Here is a 16443-nt window from a genome sequence, read left to right on the forward strand (position 1 = left end):
CGGCATCTCCTCCGGAGCCTTCAACATGTCATTGATGAAGACGAACATCTCGCCAAGGCCATCCCCACACCCCCACTTCTTGCCTTCAAACAACCGCACAACCTCAAACAGACCATTGTCCGCAGCAAACTACCCAGCCTTCAGGAGAACAGTGACCAAGACACCACACAACCCTGCCACAGCAACCTCTGCAAGACGTGCCGGATCATCGACACAGATGCCATCATCTCACGTGAGAACACCATCCACCAGGTACACGGTACATACTCTTGCAACTCGGCCAACGTTGTCTACCTGATACGCTGCAAGAAAGGATGTCCCGAGGCATGGTACATTGGGGAAACTATGCAGACGCTGCGACAACGGATGAATGAACACCGCTCGACAATCACCAGGCAAGACTGTTCTCTTCCTGTTGGGGAGCACTTCAGCGGTCACGGGCATTCGGCCTCTGATATTCGGGTAAGCGTTCTCCAAGGCGGCCTTCGCGACACACGACAGCGCAGAGTCGCGGAGCAGAAACTGATAGCCAGGTTCCGCACACACAAGGACGGCCTCAACCGGGATATTGGGTTTATGTCACACTATTTCACATAAATATTTCTGCTTTTTTCCTCCTGAGTCTTTATCATGCGATCCTAGAATCAGAATTTATGTCACACTATTTGTAACTCCCACAGTTGCGTGGACCTGCAGAGTTTCACTGGCTGTCTTGTCTGGAGACAATACACATCTTTTTAGCCTGCCTTGATGCTCTCTCCACTCCCATTGTTTTGTTTCTTAAAGACTGGATTAGTTGTAAGTATTCGCATTCCAACCATTATTCATGTAAATTGAGTCTGTGTCTTATAAGTTCTGTTTGTGAACAGAATTCCCACTCACCTGAAGAAGGGGCTCAGAGCCTCGAAAGCTTGTGTGGCTTTTGCTACCAAATAAACCTGTTGGACTTTAACCTGGTGTTGTTAAACTTCTTACTGTGTTTACCCCAGTCCAACGCCGGCATCTCCACATCTTTAATATCATTAACAGGTTGGATAGGGTAGATGTGGCAGAATATTTTCACTTGGAAAATCAAAAACTAGGGGCCATAAATAAAAGTTACTAATAAAAACCACAGGAAAATAACTTATTTCTTAGTGTGGTTAGAATGTGAAGTTCGCTACCGCAGGAAGAGTTTAAGGCAAATGGCTCAGATGCTTTTAAAAAGCAACGAGAGTACATGAGAGAAAAGGGAAAAGAACGATATGGCCCATTTCAGTGCTGTACTTTCTATATAATTCTATGAAAATATTTGAAACAATCTACTCATTTAGTATCTCTGCCATTCATTCACCCTCCATTAGGTTAAACTTTTATCATTAAAAGGTACTAACGCCATTCAAATAAGATGTAGCTACCCCAACTTTGTAAGTCGATGCCAGTACTGGCAGAACACTAGTGGCTTCTACAGGTCAGCTTGTCAGGATTGGTGGACGATGCCTGACTTCTGCAGCTGGAGTTGTCAGGACCAATGGAATGCAGGTGACCGTATAGATCAGGGCTGGTGATGTTGGGTCCTGTTGGACTTTAACCTGGTGTTGTTAAACTTCTTACGATGTTGGGTCCAGCAGACTAGGGCATGGCTTACATGTCAAAGTTTGAATAGTTCTGGTTAGATTATTTGACCAGTCATTTACTCCAAATAGCAATGTGATTTATTGCGCTATAAACCAGGAGGTTTAAATTGTACTTTTGTTTTATTATAAATTGATGCAACATTCTGTATAAAAATGTCCAACAGATCACAGAGAAGGAAGGATAATCAATAAACAGAGGGCAAATCTGCTTAGTAAACTCTGACTTGTTTCAGATCCAATCTTTTGCAGACTTATGTTATTTTAAAATGTCAGATAAGTTTATTAGGGTGCTCAGATTGTGTCTCTGTAGCCACTGGCATGAATTTCACACTGTAATTTCAATGGGTTTTAATGGTACAGGTTTCACTTCTTAGATCTTGATGCAAGCTCTGGCCCCTGTACAACCTCACAGCCCTCATTCCCCCAATCCTTTCACAACCATTTGATTAGATTTCTTGCAGGACCAAGTGAGCTGAAGGCAGAGTCTGTGATACTAAGGAGATATTAATGATCTCTCGGGGGAAGTTAATTATGCTGCAGATGTCAGAGAGGCTTTACGCTAATCTTAGTAAAGTTCTCACCTTTTAAACCAACATCAAGCAATTCACCACACAAGAAACCAGGACAAAATGTAAAAGAAGAACTCAACACTCCAAAGTGAACAGCTGTTTGTGTAAAACTGCACAGAACAACAGACAGACTTCACTGACTACTGCGTCTAGCTCTGGTCAATATAACACAAAACGGTCATCCAAACCCTGGAATCAGTGCAGAGAAGAAGCTAAAAAGCTGATCTCTAACATCAGAGGGATTGAGTTACAAGAAAAATCTCAGGCTGTTTGACCTGGAAAGGAAATGACCAGGAGAGATCTAATAAAGGTCTAGAAAATGGTAAATGGTACAGAAATAGTAAATCCTGGGAAGTTTCTGCAACAATAGGACAGGAAAATTTAAGACAGATATCAGGAAATTCTTCAGACATCAACATGTGGAATTGACTTCCAGGCAAGGTGGTAAAGACTTTGGAAACACCAAATAAACAGCTGAACAATCACTGCGGAGAGGATCATCTTGGAAGAAGGGGTGAATGGCCTTTTTCCTCTGTGCCGTGACCACTCAGTGGGTTTCCTTCCAAGGGCGAAGGTGAACAAAAGTCTCCAGATACTATGGCAGTGTTCTCATCCCCAGACGTCAACTGGTTTATGTTTGGCCCTCCCCCGCCTCATTGTCCATGAGAGAATCTGAATCACTCAGAGTCATAATCCTCCTGCTTCACAGCTCCAACTGCTGATGCCAGATCATCTTCATTGTCTTTTAGTTTCTCGCCTGTGGGATTGAAAATAAATAATTAACACCACCTCAATATTATTATTTTAAAATTGAAGAACAAGCTTCTTCTCTTGTCTCTACCAATTTAATATCTACTGCTCGAGGGTTGTTGTGTCCAGGACTTCAATGCTTTTCTAGTCACACTTAAACAAAGTTAGGTTTAATATAATTAAAAGCCTATGCATTCCTATGCATGTGATCAATTGAGGGCAAGTGTAAAGGAGAGTGACTGAATGAGAGCATGGGAGAGAACAACAAAGGAATAAATGTGCGAAAGTGAAGGAATAGGAGTGTGAGAAAGTTAGAGCGGGCTGGGAAGAGTAAGAAAATGAGACATTGAGAGAAAAGGAGGAAGAGTATATAAGCAAGAGAGTTCAAGTGCAAGAGAGATATATTTTGTGATGGTATGCTGAAGTTTAAAGTTTATAGCTTAAAGTTTATTTATTAGCGTCACAAGTAGGCTTACATTAACACTGCAATGAAGTTACTGTGAAAATCCTCTAGTCGCCATACTCCGGCGCCTATTCGGGTACACTGGGGGAGAATTTAGCATAACCAATGCACCTAACCAGCATGTCTTTTGGACTGTGGGAGGAAACCCACACAGACACTGGGAGAACATACAGACTCAACACAGACAGTGACCCAAGCCGGGAATCGAACCCAGATTCCTGGCACTGTGAAGCAGCAATGCTAATCACTGTGCCACCGTGCCGAATGTTGACAGGATTTTGTTTGGTTATGTGCCCCTCCACCGATGGTGGGAGAATGCTACTATATGCGTGCTATGCCAGTTGTACTATTTAACAATGACTTCATCCACATTTATTTATTTATTCTCCCCGAAATTCTTCCTCCTCTCATGATGGCAATGACTTGCAATGAGCAGCGGGAGGTTGACCTGGAGGCTGATCAATACTGACTGGCATCACAGCCAAGGCTGATCCTAATCTCAAACAGCTTTTCTACAGGAAAGCAGTTGTGTACACAGGTGGACACAATACCCAGAATTGTAGAAATCACAGAGGAGGTGACTATTTGGCTCCCGCATTAATGTTGGGGACAGCCCCATCATCTACTCCAAAGCTACTTCCTTGTATGCTATAACATTCCTCCTTTTAAATATATATCCAATTCCCTTCCAAATTACATTATAATCTCTGCCTCAGTAACCACTTGTGCTGCAGCATTCCATACTGTAAGACCCATTAGGTTCAGGAAACAGCTTTCAAGTGTCAGTCTTAATCTAAGAGTAGCACTGTTTCCACTTGAGCAACAATTCTAGGTAACTCTTTCATTCTAGGCGAATAAATTTCCAGCAACTCCTCTTTTTAGTTATAGTTTGCAGTACCGAAAGAATGTTGCATGATCAGAGTTACTATCTTTCAAATCAACATGCAACCAAGGCCGCCCTTTCAATTAAAAGCAAGAACTCCCACAAGAGTCCTGGAAAAGCAGAGGTGTTCTGCCAGGGTTATGGCCAATATTTATCCCTCAATTATCACCAGAAACATACTACCTATCTCATCGGCGATTGTGAGAGCTTGTTGTTAGCACATTGGCTGATGCAATTCCCCAGAGCACAACAATAAAGTGTTTTTGGACATCCTGAAGATTTGAAAGCTACTATATAAATGCAACTTCTTCCTTTTTCCACAGATTAACCCCAACTAATCCTTTTTCATATCTTCCTCTATCCCCCAACAACATCCCACCCACGTTAATTTTCCATTTCAATGTCAATCTCCAGTAACTTGATTTTTTAAAAAATCCCTACGGGTTAAAAAGAACCTTTTGACTGCCCTTCTTACATCCTGGTCTTTATTTTTTTCATGTGTGTCGTATGTCCTTGGGCTTTAAATTCATTACCACAATGAACAAATCTATTTCGCTTATGCTTTGTCAGCTGCCTTTGAATATCACATTCAAAGACTAATTTATTAAATACTCACGGATTAATTCTGCTATCGCTCGCTGCGTCCTCTTCTCCAACCTTTCCAATTTCTTGGCTACATCCCTTTTCAGATCCCTGCAAAAGAAAACCGATCTTTACCACCACAGTACTCTTTGAAAACGCTCTCTAATCCAGAACTAACTTGGAAATCACACAATGGCCACAAGATGGCCATTGTGACACACAGAAAAATGTCTCATGGGTAAGTAGAACTAGTAAGTATTACATATGGTACTTTCAAAAAAAGATATAAAACTCAATCACGTACCAGTCAGGCTTCCTGGGTGCAAGATTCATCAAGTCCTACAAGATATAGTTCAAGTGTTAATAAGATTTCAATAACAATAATATTTAATATTATTTAAGATGATAATATTTAAGAATGTAAATTCAATTACTGCCACTCTTCAAAATCATTTTGAAAACCAGGAGAGTAACAGGACAGGTCATTGATGTACTTTCATCTTTAGGACGTGGGTTCAGTTCCAGTCCAGATCTATGAGATCTCTACTGGCTGGCAGCATTTGACAAGAAACAAACTTGAGCACTGGCACAAGAACTGCCAGTCTCAATCAGGGAATGCATCAAGGCAAAAGAGAGAGCCTATAATGTGGCAAAGAGTAGTGGGAAGTCAGAAGATTGGGAAGGCTATAAAAACAAACAGAGGATAACAAAGAGAGAAATAAGGAAGGAGAGGATCAAATATGAAGGTAGGCTAGCCAGTAACATTAGGAATGATAGTAAAAGTTTCTTTAAATACATTAAAAACAAACGGGAGGCAAAAGTAGACATTGGGCCGCTCCAAAATGACGCTGGTAATCTAGTGATGGGAGACAAGGAAATAGCTGAGGAACTTAATAAGTACTTTGCGTCAGTCTTCACAGTAGAAGACATGAGTAATATCCCAACAATTCAGGAAAGTCAGGGGGCAGAGTTGAATATGGTTGCCATCACAAAGGAGAAAGTGCTAGAGAAACTAAAAGGTCTGAAAATTGATAAATCTCCGGGCCCAGATGGGCTACATCCTAGAGTTCTAAAGGAGATAGCTGAAGAAATAGTGGAGGCGTTAGTTATGATCTTTCAAAAGTCACTGGAGTCAGGGAAAGTCCCAGAGGATTGGAAAATCGCTGTTGTAACCCCACTGTTCAAGAAGGGAACAAGAAAAAAGATGGAAAATTATAGGCCAATTAGCCTAACCTCAGTTGTTGGCAAAATTCTAGAATCCATCGTTAAGGATGAGATTTCTAAATTCTTGGAAGTGCAGGGTCGGATTAAGACAAGTCAGCATGGATTTAGTAAGGGGAGGTCGTGCCTGACAAACCTGTTAGAGTTCTTTGAAGAGATAACAAATAGGTTAGACCAAGGAGAGCCAATGGATGTTATCTATCTTGACTTCCAAAAGGCCTTTGACAAGGTGCCTCACGGGAGACTGCTGAGTAAAATAAGGGCCCATGGTATTCGAGGCAAGGTACTAACATGGATTGACGATTGGCTGTCAGACAGAAGGCAGAGAGTTGGGATAAAAGGTTCTTTCTCAGAATGGCAACCGGTGACAAGTGGTGTCCCGCAGGGTTCAGTGTTGGGGCCACAGCTGTTCTCTTTATATATTAACGATCTAGATGACGGGACTGGGAGCATTCTGGCCAAGTTTGCCGATGATACAAAGATAGGTGGAGGGGCAGGTAGTATTGAGGAGGTGGGGAGGCTGCAGAAAGATTTAGACAGTTTAGGAGAGTGGTCCAAGAAGTGGCTGATGAAATTCAACGTGGGCAAGTGCGAGGTCGTACACTTTGGAAAAAAGAATAGAGGCATGGACTATTTTCTAAACGGTGACAAAATTCATAATGCTAAAGTGCAAAGGGACTTGGGAGTCCTAGTCCAGGATTCTCTAAAGGTAAACTTGCAGGTTGAGTCCGTAATTAAGAAAGCAAATGTAATGTTGTCATTTATCTCAAGAGGCTTGGAATACAAAAGCAGGGATGTACTTCTGAGGCTTTATAAAGCACTGGTTAGGCCCCATTTGGAGTACTGTGAGCAATTTTGGGCCCCACACCTCAGGAAGGACATACTGGCACTGGAGCGGGTCCAGCGGAGATTCACACGGATGATCCCAGGAATGGTAGGCCTGACATACGATGAACGTCTGAGGATCGTGGGATTATATTCATTGGAGTTTAGGAGGTTGAGGGGAGATCTGATAGAAACTTACAAGATAATGAACGGCTTAGATAGGATGGACGTAGGGAAGTTGTTTCCATTAACAGGGGAGACTAGGACGCGGGGGCACAGCCTTAGAATAAAAGGGAGTCACTTTAGAACAGAGATGAGGAGAAATTTCTTCAGCCAGAGAGTGGTGGGTCTGTGGAATTCATTGCCACAGAGGGCTGTGGAGGCCGAGACGTTGAGCGTCTTCAAGACAGAAATTGATAAATTCTTGATTTCTCGAGGAATTAAGGGCTATGGGGAGAGAGCGGGTAAATGGAGTTGAAATCAACCATGATTGAATGGTGGAGTGGACTCGATGGGCCGAATGGCCTTACTTCCGCTCCTATGTCTTATGGTCTTATGGTCTTATAGGCTATAAGATGGCTGATATGGCTAAGTAAATGTCACACGTTTGAGAGTGGGATCAAGGTACATTGTAGGAAATCTTACTATGAACCTTGGAGTCACAGGGGAGGCTGTCCACCTTCCTTGTTTTAAATTCATTCATGGGATATGGGTGTCACTGGCTAGGCCAGCATTTATTGCCATCCCTAATTGTCCTCGAGAAGATGATGGTGTGTTCCTTCTTGAACCATCCTAACGTCATCCTTTTTATATTGTAACCCCCTTGATGCCACAAGAGGAGCAAACAAAGTCAAAATATAATCAACTGTTAAGCATACCAAGGAATGACACAAATGGAAATAAAGCAGGGAGAAGAGGCACCAAGATACAAAGATCAAGATTTGGAGTGTCAACAGAAAACACTGTCAGTTTATGGTAGATTTTGAGATGGCTTTTGGAGGAGAGAAGAGATAAGGAGTGTCAATCGCGTCTAAAGAATGAACCTCAATAGGGCTGACACTTCAGTCTCAAATGATGGAGCAAAATAGGGGAAAGCTCAACAAGGCTGGATGAGGTGAAAACAGATAAGATGGGAAAAAAATTGAGCAGATTTAAAAGACAGTAAAAATTGTGTTTTATTCATTCTTGGGAAGGTGTCATTGCTGGAAAGATCAGCATTTATTCTCCATCTCTAGTTTCATCTGAGGAGATATTGAAAGACCCTCATTTTTGAACTGGTGCAACTTGTGTGGTGAAGGTGTTCCCACAAAGTATGCTCCAGAATTGTGACCAAGCAACAATGACATAACTGTGATATAGAGTCATAGAGTTTTACAGCATGGAAACAAAAAAAAAGGGCAGCATGGGCAAGTTGGGCCGAAGGGCGGTCCATGCCGCCCTTTTTTTTAAACCCCCAGGCGAGTCCCAATTGCCCGCATTTGGCCCATATCCCTTTATACCCATCTTACCCATGTAACTGCCTCAACGCTTTTTAAAAGACAAAATTGTACCCGCAACATATGACAGTGTATGACTCAGAAGAAAATTTGAAGGTGCTGGGCTTCATTCTGCCACATCGGTTTTTCTAAGTGGTGGAGTTGGCAAGTTTGGGAGATGTTGCTGAAGACTTGGTGACTTGCTACAGTGCCTTCTGCAGACAGGTAGCTGCTCTACATTATGTTGGAGGGAGCGGATGTTAAAGCTAGTGGATGTCTTGCCAGTTAATATTGCTGTTAGCAAAAGACATTTACAGTGTCTGTGAGCAGCTTCCTCACAACCAGCTGAATCCTTCAACATTGATTGCAATTACAGTAAAAGCAGTACAGAACAAAATACATCACATACCACTTCTTCAATGATTGGTTCAGGTTTCCCTGCTTCAAGCTGATCCTTCACCTTCTCCTCCACTGTTGATACAAACGCAGAGATAAGAAATTGAAATCAGCTTGTTTGTTCAGCAGAGTAACCTGCCTCTTCACCTTCCTGCAAGGAGTTGACTCATTGTCAGAGAGTCTGAAGCACCTTATCCAAGTAACTGATCATCATGTGTTAGTACCAGACCAAGCAGGACTGTCACAGTTGAGATCGACGATGGATTTTCCAACAGGCCTTATGGGCTAATGATCATCAAGAGCAATCCTGATTGGTTTCTCCCTCCCTCTTGCTAAGCAACATAGGCAACTAACTCTTCATGCATCAGACATTGGACATTTCCTGGGCTGCACAGCTCAGTACCACAGCAATCAGGATATTTACTCACCAGGACATGAAGACATGTAAAGTCACACTTTTCAATCTTGTCAAACTTAAATGGCATTCCTTAGTGAAAAGGAAAGTGGCACAAAGCCAGACCCAATCCTTTGCAAATAGCCACTCAAAATCAGCCCTGGGAGTCAAATGAGAAAGGCTGAGAAAACCAGAGGTTTGAACTATTTTTCACTCATCCATCGGAGAAGTCAGCTATTTTTCTAATATTTTGCATTCAAAAAGCAGGCATAGTTGGCAAGGCTAGCATTTAATGTAGGTCCCTAGTTACCCTCCAGAGATTGGTTGCGGGTCTTTTCTTTCTGATGCTGCGGCGATGGTGGAATTTATGAGGTCGCAAGAGCTATTCCTGTTTTCCTGCAGCACACTCGGGAGTCCATCACTCCACTTGCTGAGGGACATGTTTTCCCCAGCTCCTTCCCCCCCATTTTATCCCTTCATCATTCTAACTCACATTGAGGCACATCCTCTGAAGGACCCATTTCAGAACACCCAACAATAGTAGGCACCGTGACTCAGTGGTCTTGGATCCATGTCTTCCAACTTGGGCTGGTTGAACACATTAGCTATTACAAATACACCAAACCACGGAACCAGCAACAGACGACCAGGTTACCAGATCCTGGCAGGTTGTATGAAGCACTGGCTGTTGGAGGGAGGTATCTTACTTATAATTTGCTCCTTAATCAATAAGGTTATTAAACATTGAAGTTAGGTGTCATTGATTTATTTTACATGCAGTAGATGCAAATGTACTTAAACACACTTGAACGGAAATATTTACAACTACACCTGATAAATGTTGATTGGGGATTCAAATGATTATAGTTGAACTTAGCATCTTAAGCCTTTAAGAATCAACTCATTATGGACAGTTCCACTTTCCTCACTCCCTCAACTTTACCACTTTTACATGATAATCCAAACAATTATGCATTATGATGGAATCATTCCAATGGATAAGTGTTTGGCAAAAAAAAAGTTTACAGTCTACTTTGATGTCACCCCATGGGTTACACATTAGACCATAACTGATTGCAAATATTGCTTATAAAGTCAGTGTTGGAGGAATGGATGGAAGCATTGGTTTTGCGCCCACTCGCTTGTCCTGAAGGCATTTGACTCCGTTCTCCCTCAATGTCAAAATCGTTTGATGACAAAGACTTCTCCATCTGGGAAAAAAACAACCTTGGACAGACTCATGTATTGGGATCCAACTTGCAAGCTCTCAGGTTGGCTTTCAGATTGTCTTCGCTTCTAAGTTTGGTATGGGCTCCCATACTCAGCTGACTGTAATGTACTGCCCTTGATGCGCGTATTTCTATTAATGTTAAATTAAAACTCTGAATATGGAGAACTTAATTGACTTATTCCTTAGCATAATTTTAATTTTCCTTATTTAACAACCTATTTTTCCATTGAGCTAATGAGTATAACTCCATTAATATGGTGTCTAATCAGATTTCACTCTTGACCCATAGAACTGCTATTTCACCAGTGAAATATTTAGTTATAAATCTGCCTTTGTTTCTGTAACATTCTGTATCATTCATTCCAATTATAAAGATGCTGTACAGTAAGAGGCTGTCTTTGTAGAACTATCTATTCCCCTACACTTATCAAACTATTAGATTTCTCTGAAACATATCAATAGGCAAAGGTTGTCTTTAATTAACTCTCTTATTACTTCTTCTTGTAAAGGGCCACTGCTTCGGGGTCACCCCTGGCCCAACAGTACTTTAAATTGACATACTAGTGAGAAAACTAAGAATGGGGCATAGATTTAAAGTATTTGGTAGAAAGATGAGAAGGGAGTTGCACAATTCTTTAAGCCAGACTGTGATAGGGGTCTGGAACACACTGCCTGAATGTTTGGTTGAAGCAGAAGTATCCACTGTATTTAAAAAGCACTTGGATACACACTTGAAGTGCCATAATCTACAAGGCTACTGGCCAAGAATTGGGAGGTGGATGAAGCCGGATATCTCTTCTGACCAACACTGATAGAATGGGCAAACTGCTTCCTTCTGTACCCTTAATCTTTCTATATTTTTACGAAAGGAGGTTTCAGGATTAGTAGTTTCATGGGTTACTTCACACGTTACTAACCCGAGGCTGGCTTGGCTTTGGGCACTTGTCGTTCTTTCAGTTCCTTATCTTCTGGGATGTAGTTACGGAGTTTTAATTCTCTGGAAGAGAAAAGCAAAAAAAGTATTTCAAAATGACTAAGAAGATTTTACAACATTGAAGACTTAAAAAAATGAAAACATAAATTATCATTCACACATTTTTGGTTTCAGCTTTCTGACTGGATCAAGATAGCAGTTTTGACTCAGTGATAGCACTCTCTCCTGAGTCAGAAGGTTTAAGTTCCACACAAAATACTTGAGCACCTAATTTAGCCTGACATTTCAGTGCAACACAAGTGCCGCAATGTCAGATAAGATGCTAAACTGAGGACTCGCCTGCCCTCTCAGGTAGGTATGAAGTCTCCCATAGCACCTTTTAAGAAAGAGCATGGGAGTTCTCCCAGCTAATATTTAATTGGCCAATATTTATTCTTTAAAAATTGTTATCAAAGCAAATTGCCTGGTCACTTGTCTGACCACCATTTGTGGGCCCTTTAAGTCACAAACTGGCTGATACATTTTCTACAATACAATGTGAAACTTCAAAATCAAATTAATTGGCTAAGCGATTTGGGACAATCTAAGGGCGTGATTTGCATAATACCAATTCAAGTTCTTTCTTGAGAAAGAATTTTTCCTCAGCAACTATCTTCAGCTCAGATTTTTCCCAGATGGATTCCAACTGAAATTCCAGCCATGGTTACAGATCTCAAAATAATTCAGCATTCCTCAAATCCCCATTTTCATCACAACCTGAGATCTACATTCAACACCATGCTCACAATCTTGACCCCTCACTTCAGCAGCGCCAATTCATTATCCGAAGGTCAATAAATTAAAGGAAAGCAAATAGAACAAAGTTCAATGATTAATGATATATATTTCAAAGAAAGATGTTTAGTGAATGAAGCTGATGAGCTGAGGACTAAGTAGAAAACATTTGGAAGTATGGTCACAGAATATAGCACAGGAGGCCATTAGGTCCATTGCATTCATGCTGGCTCTCTGCGACAAAAACTCATCTAGTACCACTTCTTCTGCTTTTTCCCCTGCAGCCCCGCAAATTCTCTCTCTTCAGATAATTGTCCAATTCTCTTTTCAAAGCCACGATTGAATTTGCATCCAGCACACTCTCAGGCAGTGCATTCCCGATCCTAACTACTTGCTGTGTAAAAATGTTTTTCCTCAGGCTTTCCTCAAGCCATTGCTTCTTTAACAAATCACTTCAAATCTGTGGCCTCTTGTTCTTGATTCATCCGCCAATAAGGATAGCTTCTTCCTGTCCAGCTCCCCTCATGATTTTGAATGCCTCTATCAAATCTCCTCTTCTCCAAGGAGAACAGTCCCAGTTTCTCCAATCTATCTATATGATGCAAGTCCCTCAGCACTGGAACAACCATTATTCAGTCTTTTCTGCGTCCCCTCTAATGCCTTCCCAGCCTTTCCAAAGGATGGTGCCCAGAACTGTGTTATATACAGATTTATCTCAAGTACCTTGCTTTTTACTCTCTGTCCTATATATAAAGTGCAGGATCCCATATGCTTTATCAACAACTTTTTCAACCTCCTCTGCCACTTCCAATGATTTAGGCGCATATACCATTAGGTCCCTCTACTCCTTCACCCTCTTTAGAATTGTACAATTTAGTTTATATGATGATACTTTATCCAACTATGATATCTTTAACAAAGATTAGGGATAAAGAGATCATTCTCAGGTTGACAGGCTCTGACTAGAAAGGTACCATGAGAATCAGCACATGGGCCCCAATTATTCACAATCTACATCGATGGGTTGAATGTGGGAACCAAATGCAATATTCCCAAGTTTGCTGATGACACAAAACTTTATTTATAAAGCACTGAAAGCTAGCAGGCAGGTGTAACAAGCAATTAGGAAGGCAAATGCTATGTTAGCCTTTATTAAAAGGGGATTTGAGTGCAGTAGTAAGGAAGTCTTGCTGCAATTATATAGGGCCTTGGTGAGATCACACCTGGAGTATTGCGTGCAGTTTAGGTCTCCTTACCCAAGGAAGGTTGTGAGTAGGATGCAAAAAAGCTTCAAGGGGAGTTAGTTAGGCTAAACGAGTGGGCAAGAACATGGTAGATGGAATATAATGAGGAAAAATGAGAAGTTCTCTCATTTGGAAAGAAAAACAGAAATGCAAAGTATTTCTTTACTGGGAGAGAATGGGAAATGTTGATATCCAAAGAGACCTGAGTATTCGTATTTATAAAGCATTGAAAGCTAGCAGGCAGGTGTAACAAGCAATTAGGAAGGCAAATGCTATGTTAGCCTTTATTAAAAGGGGATTTGAGTGCAGTAGTAAGGAAGTCTTGCTGCAATTATATAGAGCCTTGGTGAGATCATACCTGGAGTATTGCGTGCAGTTTAAGTCTCCTTACCCAAGGAAGGATGTACTGGCCACACAGGGAGTGCAGAATAGGTTCACCAGAGTAATGGTGGGATTGTCTTAGGGGGAGAGATTGAGGAGGGTGGGCCTGTATTCTTTCCAGTTCAGAAGTGACTTCACTAAAGTATACAAAATTCTTACAGGGTTCCTCAGGGTAGATGCAAGAAGAATGTTTTCCCTGGCTGGGGGAGAAGGGGGTCTGGAACCAGGGTACACATTGTCAGAATAAGAGGTAGGCCATTTAGGACTGAGATGAGGAAGAATTTCTTCAGCCAGAGGGCGGTGAGGGCTGAGGAGGCTCAGTCATTGATTATGTTCAAAACAGAGATTGATAGACTTCTAGACACCAATGACATCAAGGGACATGGGGTAGTGCAGGAAAACGGCATTGAGGAGCTCAGTCAATCTAGTTAAATAATGAAGCAGGCCCCAGGAGCCACATGGCCTACTCTTGCTCCTATGTTCCTATAATATCATATCTATCACTGAAGCATGGCTTATAAAGGACAGGAATGGTAGCTGGTTACACGGTTTTCAGATGGGACAGAGAGAGGGATATTTTAAAGGGGGGGGGGTCACAGTTTTGATTAAAGAAATAGTGACAACTGCGAGGAGAGGTGACATACTAGAAACAGTATTAAAGGAAGTCATGTGGCTTGTACCAAGGAACAAAAAATGGAAAAATCACATTGCTGAGAGCATATTACAGTCAGAGGCAGATAGAGGAGCAAGTTACTGAACAGTTCAGAAACGGAAGGGCAATAATAGTGGAGAATTTCAACTACACTGATAGTGACTGAGATAAGTTCATTGTAAAGGTAGAGAGGGCATAGAATTCTTAAAGTGTACTCAGGAAAACGTTTTTAGGCAGTACTCTGCAAGCCTAACAAAATAACTGGCGGTTCTGGACTTAGGTTTAGGGAATAATAGCGCCAAGTAGATAAAAGATAAATCAGTGGGAGAGGATTTTAGTGGCAGTGATCATAGTTCAGTTAGGTTTAGAGTTGTTTTGAAAAAGGATATAGACCAAAAGTTTTAAATGGAATAAAGGCCAATTTTCCTAAACTGTGATACAATTTGGCATAAGTGTACTGGAAGCAGCTACGTGATGGTAATTCAGTGTCAGAGCAGTAGGAGGCATTCAAGAATAACTTAAAAAGGATTCAGCTATGCCACTGCAAAGCAAGATAGGACTCAGAAAGTTAGACAACCCGAGGTATCAAGAAACATGTGGAGTAGGATAAGGAAAACAAAAAGAACACATATCAGATGCCAATTGGTCAATACTGTAGAAAGTCTAGAGGAGTATACAAAATGTAGGTCTGAAATTAAAAAGGATTAGGAAAGTTTTCCACACTTGGAATACTGTGTACAGTTCTGGTCACCTTATTATAGAAAGGATATTATTAAACTAGAAAGAGTGCAGAAAAGATTTATTAGGATGTTACCGGGACTTGATGATTTGAGTTATAAGGAGAGGCTGGATAGACTAGGACTTTTTTCTATAGATCGTAGGAGACTTAGAGGTGATCTTATAGAAGTCTATAAAATAATGAGGGGCATAGATCAGGGAGATAGTCAATATCTTTTTCCAAAGGTAAGGGAATCTAAAACTAGAGGGCATAGATTTAAGGTGAGAGGGGAGAAATACTAGAGTCCAGAGGGGCAATTTTTTCACTCAGAGGGTGGTGAGTGTCTGGAACAAGCTGCCAGAGGCAGTAGTAGAGTTGGGTACAATTTTGTCTTTTAAAAAGCATTTAGACCTACCTGGAAAGGTAGGGGTTTTTAGTTAAGTCGGGCAGCATGGTGCAGGGTTGGAGGGCCGAAGGGCCTGTTCCTGTGCTGTAATTTTCTTTGTTCTTAGACAGTTCATAGAATCATAGAAACCCTACAGTGCAGAAAGAGGCCATTTGGCCCATCGAGTCTGCACCGACCACAATCCCACCCAGGCCCTAACCCCATATCCCTACATATTTTTACCCGCTAATCCCTCTAACCTACTCATCTCAGGACACTAAGGGGCAATGTTATCATAGAAATCATAGAAACCCTACAGTGCAGAAGGAGGCCATTCGGCCCATCGAGTCTGCACCGACCACAATCCCACCCAGGTCCTACCCCTACATATTTACCCGCTAATCTCTCTAACCTACGCATCTCAGGACTCTAAGGGGCAATTTTTTTTTTAACCTGGCCAATCAACCTAATCCGCACATCTTTGGACTGTGGGAGGAAACCGGAGCACCCGGAAGAAACCCACGCAGACACGAGGAGAATGTGCAAACTCCACACAGACAGTGACCCAAGCCGGGAATCGAACCCAGGTCCCTGGAGCTGTGAAGCAGCGGTGCTAACCACTGTGCTACCGTGCCGCCCATTAGCACGGCCAATCAACCTAACCTGCACATCTTTGGACTGTGGGAGGGAACCGGAGCACCCGGAGGAAACACACGCAGATTTGCACATTCTGTTTGTAATATATATAATGATTTGGAGGAAAATGTAACTGGTTTGATTAGTAAGTCTGCAGACGACACAAAGGTTGGTGGATTTGTGAATAGCGATGAAGGCCGTCAGAGGATACAGCAGGATATAGATCAGTTGGAGGCTTGGGCGATGAGATGGCAGATGGAGTTTAATCCAGGCAAATGTGAGGTAATGCATTTTGAAAGTTCTAATACAGATTG

The 16443-nt window shown here is 41.8% G+C and overlaps 1 protein-coding gene across 1 annotated transcript in view; it reads right to left on the reverse strand.

The window, feature by feature from the left end:
* Window positions 1-924: 924 nt before the first annotated feature.
* The window catches only part of ccdc12 (coiled-coil domain containing 12), a 65846-nt gene continuing 50327 nt past the window's right edge, over window positions 925-16443 (reverse strand). The window contains exons 3-7 of the mRNA XM_078215893.1: window positions 11323-11402; window positions 8794-8855; window positions 5168-5202; window positions 4898-4974; window positions 925-2942 (exon numbers count right to left, since the gene is read on the reverse strand). Of these exons, the coding sequence (XP_078072019.1) occupies window positions 2863-2942; window positions 4898-4974; window positions 5168-5202; window positions 8794-8855; window positions 11323-11402 (334 nt within the window). The 3' untranslated portion in view covers window positions 925-2862. The remainder of the gene's footprint in view (window positions 2943-4897; window positions 4975-5167; window positions 5203-8793; window positions 8856-11322; window positions 11403-16443) is intronic.

Source organism: Mustelus asterias, chromosome 7 (assembly GCF_964213995.1).
Source record: "Mustelus asterias chromosome 7, sMusAst1.hap1.1, whole genome shotgun sequence".
NCBI classification, from domain to species: domain Eukaryota; kingdom Metazoa; phylum Chordata; class Chondrichthyes; order Carcharhiniformes; family Triakidae; genus Mustelus; species Mustelus asterias.